Here is a 12,374-nt window from a genome sequence, read left to right on the forward strand (position 1 = left end):
GCTCCGGCCGCCAAAGTAACTTGCGGCGAAGCGGGGCGCGCGGCGAGGGCCCCGGGCGGCGGCGGCGGCGGCGGAGGCGGCGGCGGCGCAGGCGGCGGAGGAGGAGCCGAGCGCATCCCGCGGCGCCGCCGCTGAGCCGGGCCCGGCGGGCCGGTGCATGTCTCCCCGCGGCCGCGGCGCGCAACTCCCGGTGACCGTGCAGCGCGCGCCGCCGCCCGCCCCAACCCGCCGGCCCGGCGCGCGCCCCCTCCTCCCGGGGTGACCGGCCTGCCGCCGCGCGAGCCCCGGCCCGGCACCCCTTCCCCCGCCCCCGCCCCCGCCCTCGCCCTCGCCCTCGCCGCCGCACACACGCATGCTTCTCTCCATCTTGTGATCCCTCTTTTTTTTTTTAATTTAAAAAAAAATTTTTTTAAATTTTCCTCCGGAACCCTCCAGCGGGGAGCGAGTTAGTCTTCGCGCCCCCCCCCCCCGCGCGCCACCGTCTCCCCAGCTCGGCGTGCGCCTCTTTTCTCTCGCCGCCACTCTTCATTCTTATTTATTCGTATTTATTGGGCTCCTGCCCTCCTCCTCCCCCTGCTGCTGCCGCCGCGGCTCCCCCGCCCTCCCCCTCCTCCCGCCCTCCGGATCCCTGCGCTCTCTCCCGGAGCGGCCGGTCCGGGGGCTCCGCCGCTGGCCGGGCGTGATGTTGCACGTGGAGATGTTGACGCTGGTGTTCCTGGTGCTCTGGATGTGCGCGTTGAGCCAGGACCCGGGCTCCAAGGCCGTCGCCGACCGCTACGCCGTCTACTGGAACAGCAGCAACCCCAGGTAAGGCGGCCGCGGCGCGCAGGGCCGGCTCCTCGGGCCGCCTGGGGACCCGCGCGCCCTGCGAGCTGCGGCGCCGGGACGCGGGGGGCCCCCGGGGCGCCGGCGGGAGGCTCTCGGGGCGCTCCGCTCTTTCTTTGTTCAGCCGCGTCCGAGGGGCCGGGGATCCCCGGGAGCGCCCCCGGGGCGCCGGGGACTCGAGGCTCCTGCGCCGCCTCGCCCTGGGCGAGCCGGCCCGCATCCCGCATCCCGCTCCCGGCTCCCCGCTCCGCGCTCCCCGCTCCCCGCTCCCGGCGTGGCGCCTCCGGGCGTTCCCGCCTGCAGCCTGGGGGGCGCGGCGGCTGCGGGGAGGACCCGCCAAACATCCCCAAAGTTCCTTCCCCCCCCCCTTTATTATTATTTTTTAAAATTTTCTTTCCCGTTGCATTTTTCTTCCCCCTTTCGGCGCGCTCCGAGAGCGCACGGGCTGGGGCAGCGGAAGCTTTCGGCTTTGCAAGCAGCCGAGCTCCGGGGGCTCGGGGCGCCTGGCGGCGGAGGGGGTCCTCGCGCCCCCCCGTGACCCGGCACCTCTCCACCCCCCCCTCCCCACCCCGCGGGCTCGGGGTGCAACAAAGTTTGCTCCAGTGCCGGTTGCGTCATGTGTGCAGAGCGAGCTGCCGGAGTTGGCGGCGGAGGGAGCCCGAGGTGGGCGGCGGCGGGCGGCCGCGGCCAGGCGCGCGGTCACCCCGGCCCCGCGGGGCGGGAGGGGGCGCGGGAGGCCGGAGCTGGGGCGCCCCGGGTCGGGGCTGCTGGAAGGGCAGCGCGCCGGCGAGCCCCCCGCGGGTGCACAGCAGCTCCGAGCGCCCTCCGCGCCCCGCCCGAGGGCAGTCCCGGCCTCCCCGGGCCCGCGGCCAGCTGCCAGGTGCGCGCTGCGTCCGGCGCCTGCCCCGGGGCGCGGGGGGTGGGGGGGGCGCCTGGCCTCGGGGCGCCCTCCGCTGCAGGGAAGTGGGGAGCCGGGGGCCTGGGGCAGGCCGTGCCCTCCCGCCTCGCTCCTGGGCCCCGAGATCCGGGCTTGGGAGGCATCCCCCGCTTGGAGGAGGGAGCCCCTGCAGCCCCCACCCCGCCCTGCTGCTCCGGGAGAGGTGGGCCGCCCGGGCAGCCCAAGCCCGAAACTGCACCGCCTGCCAGAAGGACAGACAGCCCTGAAAGTTTGGATCTTAAAAAAAAAAAAAAAAAAAAAAGTCTCCGGGAGGTGGGTGGTGGGATGATGGGAAGCTATTTCTCCTTTGACATGCCACTTACCACTCTTAGGCAAAGAAAGAGAAGCCATCCTGCCAGAGGAGATGCCTTTTATTAAAGCTGACAAGACAAATAGAGCAAGCTTTCCAGTTGTGATGGTGTTAAAAGCAAGTCTCATTATGTTGGTTGGTTTTATTCCCCCCCTGGGCTTTATTAAACAGCATCTACGAAATAGAGGAATTTCTATTTCTGAACTTTAGCGCCCTGTTAAATAAAACAGCGAAAACCGGTTAGGGGAATGTGGGGCATTTTGTGCTCGGTTTGTCTTCTCTTTCCCACTCCAAACTTCCCAGGGTGATCTTTTTGCTCATGGTTTTCATGTATCTGGATACTTGGGTGTTCCAGTCGTCCTGGGTTAAAACTGAAAGAATCCGCGACACCCCCACGTCCCCCTCCTTCCTAACCTGTCAAGCTAGTCTGAGTTAGTATGAGGACATTTTATCTTAGGTTATCTCTGTTTTATGCTTTTGATACTGTTGTTTGGCTTGAGATTAGCACATTGATTTTTGTCACAGGTCATGTTTTTTAATAGATCTGCCCTGCCTGTAGAAAACTCTGCTCAGGATGCCTTGGTGGCTTTGAACCTGCCCAGACAAAGTTAATCTTCAGAATTTCAAAATACCAAAGGGTATTTTCGAGTCCGTCCTCCAATTCCAGGCTTGTGGAAATACCTTTTTATTTGATCATTATCATTTTGATAACGTTCAAAAGAAAGGATGATGTATCCCTCTCCCAAGAGACCCAGCTCTAACTTTAGTATTCTTAGGGGTTTGTGGGCACGTTTATCATCATACGATGTCTTGGTAAAACTTACTTTAAAAGATAACGTAATTGAAAAGGTAGGGACCGGTAGGCGGATTTATCTCTGAAATGGTGAATAAGATGTGGGTTTTTTTTTTTTTTTTTATTATGTTAGGAAAATTCAGCTTGGACGTAATTTAAAAGGAGGCAATGCAAAATAACTAATTTACAAATAAACACAGTTTATCTCAAAAGATGGTGAAGAAACATTTTAGAGAATTTTCAAGGGTTTACTAATTTTGTAAATTCAATGTTTTACATTTTGTTTTCAATGTAATCATTTTGTACAGTAATCTAAGCATGCCTTCTGATTTTATAGAAGTCTTTTTTTTCTTTTTTTTTTTTAGGACTTGCTAAACTAATAAGATCAGAAGACAGTATTTTGGAAGAAAGTTGAAAACTTTTGTTGCAACTTAAACAGATTAAAAAAAATTTTTTTTCTTAGGAAAGTTCAGTAGACAAGCTGCTAATAAGGGATTCTGTTGCGAAATGAAGTAAATATATTTTAGCTTATACCAAGGGAGTTGAAATTGAAATCGTGTTTAAATACAATTAGAATTAAGTATTACATCTTGATCACAGGGTTTAAGTATCTTATATTGTAACTTGTGTAGTCCTAGGAGTTTATGTTTTCATTGCTGACTCTCCATTATGCCATTAGCATCCATAGATCTAGATGAACAGAAGAAAAAAATATTTATATGCTACCAGATAGAATCTATCGTCCTGGGTATTCGTTTCTGGAAAGTGGATGTTCAATTTTCAAATGCTGATAACTTTTTAGCTGCTAGTATTTACTGGGTGGTGGGCCCCAAACCAACTTTTATGTTTTGAATTGGCACAAATCTCTGAAATAGCAACCGAGAACTATCGATCTGAATAGAAGTATGTGATAAAATTTGCCAAAATGCATCTTCCATATTTTAAGGATTTGGAAAGTTGTCTGGATTTCACCTGAGTAACAGAGTAGAGTGATCCTTTTCATGTTCTGAAGGCTGCTTCTGAACCAGCATGTTACTAAGTAACTTTGAGTAATGAATATCTAAATCAAGGAGAATATAGCTATTTGTCTTTAATTTCTTTTAAGAATGTAAAAAAGCTTTTAAGTTAACTTTTAAAGAGACTTGCAGTAATAAAACTTTACCTTCTCCCATAGCAGCTACGCTTATAAAGATAGAGATGACTCAATATAAGAACATGCCTCTCTCCATCTGAAGCCTCCTATAAACAGTTTGGTGCCTCCACTGAGAATACTCTTTTAGATATTGTGTGTATATGGAAGAATTTCTTGGTTTCTTTTGACCAGTTGCCAAAATGATGCTAGGATAATTAAACGTGTCTCCTACTAGTTGGCATTAATGGGTGGAACAGTAAGATAATACAGTGGCAAATATTATCAGCGTACTTTAAGAATACTGATTCTCCTCACTTAACGCTTTGCTTCTGTTAGGTTCTGAGTATCACCAACTTAAAGTGTTATTCTCTGATGGGGAAAAAAAATCTCTATAATTCACCTGGGGTATACTAAATTTTAACCTAATCATGTTTTCTTTGGACTTTGAAAATTCTTGTAGGGACTTGTAAATTAAACATTTCATCTTCCAGTAGCACGTAATTGACATCATTTAGTTTTGTTAACATGTAATCTTGGAGTTGTGAAAGTGATACGAATTCTAGGTCAGTACTCCTAACCCTTTCTGGCTTACAGATCATATATATGTGCCTAAGTAGAGAGAAGTAGTAACTTTTTTTTTTTTTCCTCTTGGTCATAATCCCTTTGGTGTTTATTTTTTTCCTTTCAAAGTAAATTTGTTTGATTTTTAAAAATCTGAGTCATCAGAGTTTTATTGTATGCATACTAGTATTCCAGCCCTGTGCCTTTTCCACTGACAAATAAATGAAATCGGTTTGATTTAAATCTAAGAATATGTTCTGAGGAAAGATGGAAAATTGATCCTGGGTTTGAATGCATTTTATCACCGGACTTATACAGGATTAACTTTATTTTTGAAATTTTAAATGTTTCGAATACTGTTTGTTAAAAACAAAGTCCTTCAAGTAGAAAGCATTATCTAGAATTTTTTAACTTTATTAACTCTGAGCCTCCATGTAATGTATTAGATGTAATTAGGTGATTTTGTCATTTTGATCTTTATATCAGAATTTATGTAGACATCTGGATAAAAATAAAGCAGTATGACAGGGATTTTTATCTCCTCTCTTTTCCCCTGATCTATCTGTGGGAGACCTGAAGTGAATCCTTCCCCTTCCCCTTCCTCTTTTTGTGTGTGTGTGTGTGTGTGTGTGTGTGTGTGTGTGTGTGTGTGTGTGTTTTCTTTTACTTTACAGGTCCGGATAAGAAAAATATGCTTCTTGTTTTTGGCCACTTTTCCGTAAAAGTTTGAAAAGAAGAGTTAGCTACCGAGGTGTTTGTTCCATCCATTTTATGCGTCATATATTCATAATAAGCTTTCAGAAATAGTCAACTGTCTTTTTTTTTTTTTTTTTTTTTTAAGATGACTGGGACATTAGTGCTATTTGAGGCACACTTGGCTGTACAGTCTAATTTGGCATTTCCAGCATGAGACCAAGGTCAATAAACTCCCTGTGATTAAAAGAATCAGAGGGCGCCTTCAGTTGTTCATTACTGCCTGTTAGTTGATTTTAGTGGTGTTAACTAAGCCATTGGCTCACTGAAGGAATATCTTGTTGCCATGTGTGTTGTGGCTGATAATCAATAGCTGTAGAGGCTTCCACCTTTGAAGGCTGAGGATCAGGTTTGGAAGGAGCACTTACTTATTTGGGGGCAAATTAACCTTGTGAATTTCTTGCCATTTAATCTTGCAAGATGCCTCCTGAGCAGGCCTTGCATTGCATTCTGTCCACTGGCCTGATTTCCTGTTGGATAGGGACAGATAAAGATGAGCTCCTTCTCTCCTCCCCTGTTGCTATGAACCAAGCAAGCTACCAGCTTCATGCTGGGCCCAGAAAATGAATGAATACAATTAGTCCTTCAGGAGTCCTGGCCTTCGCAAGCTTGGGAGAAGAATATGCTAAAAGAATGTACCTTTGAGAAAGAGAAAACATTAAAATACAAAGTGGAACAAAACTGAGAAAATGCCAAGAACAGAATTTTACATATGGGTGGAATTGATCTATTGTTTAGTGTTTTTTTTCCCCCCAATATAAATAAATCATTTGCTTGATAGTTTTTTTTTTTTTTAAAGATGCCACTCAATCAACCCTTTTCATTTTTGTATTTGTTTTGAGTCCCTTCCAGTAGCAGTGAGGATTTTAAAACCTGTGTTTTATTTTTAGTAATGAACCAGTCTATGTCGTCTGATTCTACTTTTTAGAAACAGTACACAAACTGTTAAAAAAAAAAAAAAAAAAGCAGCTCTGGTCCGAATGCTCATGTTGGAAAGGAAGCCCCTGTGTCCCTAAGTACAGTGAGCAGGGCCCTGGCCACTTACCCAGGATATTGAGACAGGATCGGTCTTCCGAACTGAGAAAAAAATTGCCTTTTGATCATTTGTGACGGATCACACCTTCATATTCAGGTGTAAAAACCTCAACGAGGAGTATAAGAAATGAGGTATTAATATTCACTTTTGGTAATTTGTCTTACGATGGTGGCCTTAGACAGCTAAACAGCAGTAAATTACTGTCTCTCTTAAGGGCCTGATTTATATTATTAGTTTTATGTTTTCGTTTGCTTCTGAATCTATATCATGACCTGTTTTGTAGAGAAATTTCTTGTGATTAATTTGAATTTCCAGTGTTTCTGAATGGGATATTACTCACAACCAGGAGATCTGTTTCCCCTACAATTTGTCTGCATTTACGTCGTCAAACTTAAGTCAGTTGTAAACAAGGCACAGGAAGACAATAGCTTAGTCTAAAATTCAAAAAGTGATAATGTGGTTCTTTTTGGACTGTAACTGTTACACATAGTTCGATTATGAATGAAAGAAGTCCCCTGTATGTCCATCTTCTCGATAATCTATACTCCTTGTTGCACTTTGAAGGATTTATTGTGAACTCCTGAGATCTGTGCGCTCTTTTGAAATGGGAAATGTGTGTGGATATAAACGCTTGGTTTTGAGGCTTTGGAGTCTAGTTTTCAAACAGCCATGGATTTCAATAAAAACACGATTTTAAAATAGTGAAAACTCCTACTTAAGTGAGCTAGCTGCTGAGAGACAACAGTGTACCACGGTCATGGTTACCTGAGCTTTCATTCAAGGAGAATTCTATCATTTCCAATAAGGAAAAATAAACCTTTGTCATCTTTAGAAACATCCTTCATACAATTGACAGTTGACAGGTTGAGGAGAATGTTACTGTCAGGTCTTATTTTCCACTCAAGTGAGAAATAAAAATAGTTTTGAGTGATTTTTAGGAAAAAAAAATCTCTTTAAAAATTATTTCACAATGTAGGGGAATGCTTTTCATATTTATTATGTATGTCATAGAATTAATGTGCCATTTGCTTCAGGGAAGGTCAGCAAAGTGCAGTTCAAGGAGAGACTCGGACAGTTAAGTTCCTAGGCTGTTTACTTTAAAAAGTCCAATACAGATGTTGTGTTTGTAACAGGATGTCACTGGACGTTTTCCGACCGATGCTTCAAGGGATATGGAGTACATCGGTATTATTCCTGTTATTACTTATCAAGGGACCCGTTTTCCATGACTGATGACCGTGATTCTGCTGTGACGTGGGGATTTTGGTCATGTGATAGCTGCATGTGTATGCATTGGACACTTCTCTTATTGGCACACAAAGATTAGGCCTTTTAAAAAATTGCTATAATTTTAAATAACTGCACGGTGTAATCTCTAGGTTTTCACGTGGAAACGTGTGAATACACGCTTGGAGATGAGGAAAAAAAAAAAGACTAAGTTTTTGCTCCCCCATTTAGAAAAGCTAGGGTTTTGGCTTCCTGGTACATCAGTGGGTTGTTTTTTTTTTTCCCCCTTCAGAAGCAGCCATCTTGTTTTAAGCGATTTTATTTCTTTCATGAAATTGGTCCGGAAATGAATATGGACGATAGAGAAGGACTAAACCACTTTCTAATAATTTTGGCAGGGCTCTACATTTAAAGCTCTATCAAGTTATTTGTGAGCTCATTAAAAGGCTGTCTTCCATTTAGTTGAAATAAAGGAGGTTTTAGTTTGGTGATAATATATTTTAAACCCAGGCATATTTAAATGTTACATGTTGGGCTGTACCATGTTTACGTATGTATTTTTCTCTTGAAGCTTATAATTTATTATTAATTTCAGAGTAATAATAGCCCCGATGGTCACGCCCCCCCGCCCCCAAATCTTAATTTCCTTTTTCTAATTGTTCTAAGTAGTCCTTTTGATGTCAGCCAACATTTTTTTTTTCCCCTCAATCACTCAGCGGTACCAAGAATCTTTCTCTACGAAGAGGTACTGATAAAAGTATGTAGTTTTAAAAATGAAACATTTTGGGGTGCTTTCAGAAGCATTCTATGAAATTAGAGCCTTTTTGTCCCTGAAATACAGTCTTTCATTCTCTCATTACTAGACTGTTCTTAGGGGTTCTTATGGAAAATTATATTGGAAGTAGATTCATATTTGTTATTAAGAATTATGAGCATGTATCAACTGAGTCTGCTCTTATTTTCCACCACATATTGTATTTTTGGATACATTTGGAAGAACATGTGGCCCAGTAAAGTTTACCAAAAATTTATACTAAACTTCTTGCTACTGCATCTGTTTGATGATGTCTGGGAACATTATTCCCATGAACTGCAGTAAAAACAGAACTTCCTTAAGATTAATTTCAAAGTAACCTGACTCAGTCTGATTAAACTGGGCACAGATTGAAAACTACTTACATCACAGATTGCCTCAGTTCATTAGAAGTAGGATTTTTGGTGATTGCAGATGCAATATAAAGGCGGTAAATAAAATGCATGTTTTTAAGAAATGATAAAACATCTCATAGACTCCTTATTGAAGTCCGGGTAGGAGTTGACAAGTTTTTGTACTGAAGAGCTTTCCTCTGATATCCATCATCCATCCATTTTTTTGTTTTGTTTTGTTTTTTTTGACTGGCTGATGGAAAGACTAGAATAACCAAAGTGTCCAAAGTGGCCTTTTTGGACTAGCAAATACTTTTGTTTTTTTCTCGTTGCTTCCAAGCTGTCAGAGTGTCCATTCTAAGTCTTATTAGTGACTCCTGTGCATAGAAACTATAGTTAACAACTAGCTCTGGCTTCGTATTGTGAAAATACGTATTAGGAAAGTATTTTGTCATGTTAAGATGCAGTTTTATGGTTTGAATAAAATCAAGGCATGGCTTATTTTGGTTGGATAATTACAGTGCAAATTGTGATCTAGATGTGGATGGTGGTAGATGTGATACTTGATGTTTCGTGTTCCATAGACACCACTGGGACGTACGACTTTTCATAATGTTATGGTGGGGTGGGGGGTAGCTTAACCTCTTAGTTAAGGTTTTTATAGGACTTAGTTTCATGGAAACAAATGGGGATGGAAAGAAAAGGAGAACTCATTCTAAGTATGGGGAAATGAAAAGAAAATATGGGGAAACGATCCTTTGTGTTTAACAATTAGGTTAAACAAAGTGGGAGCAAATGAGCCTAGGTCCCCTTCTGTTGTTTCAGGGCAAGAAAAATCCAGACAGATGTGGGAATGTGGAAGCTGTGACCTCTGACCCGCACAGCGTGGCCACTGCCATGGCGCACAGGTGTCCTGAGCCACAGAGTAGCAGGATGCTTTTTTGAAGTGACTGACACTTTGAGATGGAGAACCTGAAACTGATTCTGTAGCTATTTGCAGGTCTCTGAAGTATCAGTCTTTTTAGCTTCACTTTTAGGTTCCTCACCTTACCTTTTATGAAAAATGTTTCTTTGTTTGGCTCAGACAGAGCTTTTGTGACTCCTGGACGGCTTCTGTAGTCCTGCGGCCACTATCAATCTTTGCCTCCCAACAAACGCAGTCATTGGGTTGGGATAACGGAGGAGGCTCAGATGTATGGCTCTGCGGCACCAAAGCGTGTGTCTGCTTTATTTAACTAATATATATATATATTTTAAAGACAGATGAAAGCGGTGGTTTTATTAAAGACTTTTTTCTTTTACTTTCTGTTCTGCGCTCTTGCCAATAGCCCTTGGGTTCAGACAGACCATTAGTGTTTTAGATACTGTGGCATTCAGTGTTTTCTTCATATATTTGTTTACTGTTACTGCTTCAATAAACTTTTATGCCTATTTCGGTAGTTTTCTGGCGAGGGCTCCATTTATTAAAATTTAGTGACCCAGCACTAAGAGGGGTACAGTTCAAATAGTGGTGCTCCTGACAGGGTTTTGTGTCAAACTAGAGAAAATAATAGGGAAATGAAAGCTGCCAAAATGTGTCTCCCAATTACTAATTAATCAGGCGAGAAAGGGCCTCGGTGACAGATCTGGTGTGCGCCCTGACAGCAACTCGGGGGATGCTTTATTTTAAATACTGTATAAAACAAATTAAAGGAGGCCTCAGGGAATGGGGCACCCAGATAGTTGGTTTCACAAGTGCTCATTTAATTCTGTGAGAAGCAGAGCAAAAAGCAAAATTTGAAACTGAATCTTTGTGCTCTTCACTGATCGTATCAAAACCCAGCCCTTCTAAAGAGTATTTCCCTTATTAATAAGCAATGCCTTTATTCTTATTAATATTTTAGCACAGATAACGGTAGTTTTCTTGGCTTTAGTATTGATAGGGCGTTTTATGCCTACTTTATTGTCGATGGAGACTCAGGGAAAGAGTCGAAATGTTTCCATCCTATGCCCATCATCAGTGTTTTGAGAATTACTGTAACCGAGGAACAAACTTTTTTTCTTCCCCTGCAAATGTATGTTTTTGCTCTTCCGGAGGTTCCCTTCTCTTCTGGCAGTGTTCCCACTATGGTTGCTGGGCCCATAATTAAATGCCTGTTATTAGTGTATTTTTTCCATAGCATTTACAACATAAAAAGAAAAGGGTCTTGTATGGAACTCTAGCTGTCAGGGGAACAATGAAAACTAATTACACACTCTGCTATCACCATTGTCAAGTATACTCTTGGGAAAACAAAAACATGACAGAGTGTGTGTTGGGAGGGGCGTGTATGCATATATGGGATATTCCATATGAATATATACATGCAGGGTCAGACATACCTGATGACTTAACTTGAAACTCTGGGTTCCCGGAAACCAAACAAAAAAGCGTAAAAGACAATCTGATTCAGGTAATTGAAAAAGAAACAAAGCAGTTCCTTACTGGGGAGGGAGTCCTAACTTTAGTATCCCTCCCTTATTACATGGACTGAGAGGACCAGCAGTAATTTTGACTCCGAATATCTCATAATTTTGGGTTTTGCTTTGAAATGGTCTTGTTATCCATGCATCTGGAGATGCTATTAATGTATCTGATTATTTCTTACAATTGCCTCTTTTACGAATTGTTACTTCCTATCTTTAGATTTCTGTATTGATATCTGGTAATTTGAGAACTAATTACCTCGTTCGTTTATTATGGAGATTGCTCTATCACAATCTTTCCCCTTTTGATGGCTTTGGCTGTTCCGCTATTTCTGGGCCTGTCCTGTGGATAGGTGGTTTTGAGAAAGGAAATAAAACTAAAAAATGACCTTTCTGAAACCTACAGCAGCTTTGGTGTGAGATTTGGTAAGAAAAGACTTCGAGGCTATTGAATAACATGAGGTTTTGGAATCAATTTTGGATTTCAATCATCCGTGCCATCCCTGTTCTCTGGTACCACGTGGCATTAGGACTTGGCCCTGTATAATGTTTTCCATGACTGTTCTGATTCCTTGGGTGAATTCTCTGTCGTATACTTAAAATCAAAGCCAAATGGGTGAATTTAGGAATTATGTATTGATTTTAACTTATTTTTCCGAAGTTTTCACGTTAAAGCAATAACATAGCTAATATCTAACAGGAACGGTATATTTCTATATTGAATATCTAAAATTTACAATTGATAAAATATCTCTTGAGTGATACGTGCAAGCAGTGGGAGGCACACAGCTGCTTCAGAGATGAAGACAGCATCTGTACCCTGAGGGGACTTGCAGTTTTGTGCAGTTACAACAATTTTATACACAGAGTAGATAGTACTGTAAGAAATGTTCACATATGGATTTATCCAGCAAATATTTATTGAGTGTCCACTGTGCACCAGGTATTGTTCTTATACTAGAGATATCACAGTAAACAGTGTAAACAGCAGCCCTGCATGAAGCATTTGGTTAGCAATTTCTAGATCACTGCTTCTCACAGTCTAATTGCAAGTAGATCCTCTGGAGGTCTTGCCGAAATACAGATTTTAATTCCGTGGATCTGGGGCAGGGCCCTGCTAAGTGAGCATTTCTAACAAGCTCCAGGTGATAGGATACAGTTGGTCTGTGCACCACAGTTTGGGCAGCGAGGTTCTAGATAAGTCAGTGG

General features: G+C 43.2%; 1 protein-coding gene across 2 annotated transcripts in view; it reads left to right on the forward strand.

Annotated features, from left to right (window-relative positions):
- The first annotated feature begins 682 nt into the window (after window positions 1–682).
- EFNA5 (ephrin A5) overlaps window positions 683–12,374 on the forward strand; it is a 273,649-nt gene continuing 261,957 nt past the window's right edge. For both annotated transcript variants that reach the window (XM_041751951.1, XM_041751952.1), the window contains exon 1: window positions 683–807. In XM_041751951.1, coding sequence (XP_041607885.1) covers window positions 683–807 — 125 coding nt within the window. The remainder of the gene's footprint in view (window positions 808–12,374) is intronic.

This window comes from Vulpes lagopus, chromosome 4 (genome assembly GCF_018345385.1).
Source record: "Vulpes lagopus strain Blue_001 chromosome 4, ASM1834538v1, whole genome shotgun sequence".
Lineage (NCBI taxonomy): Eukaryota > Metazoa > Chordata > Mammalia > Carnivora > Canidae > Vulpes > Vulpes lagopus.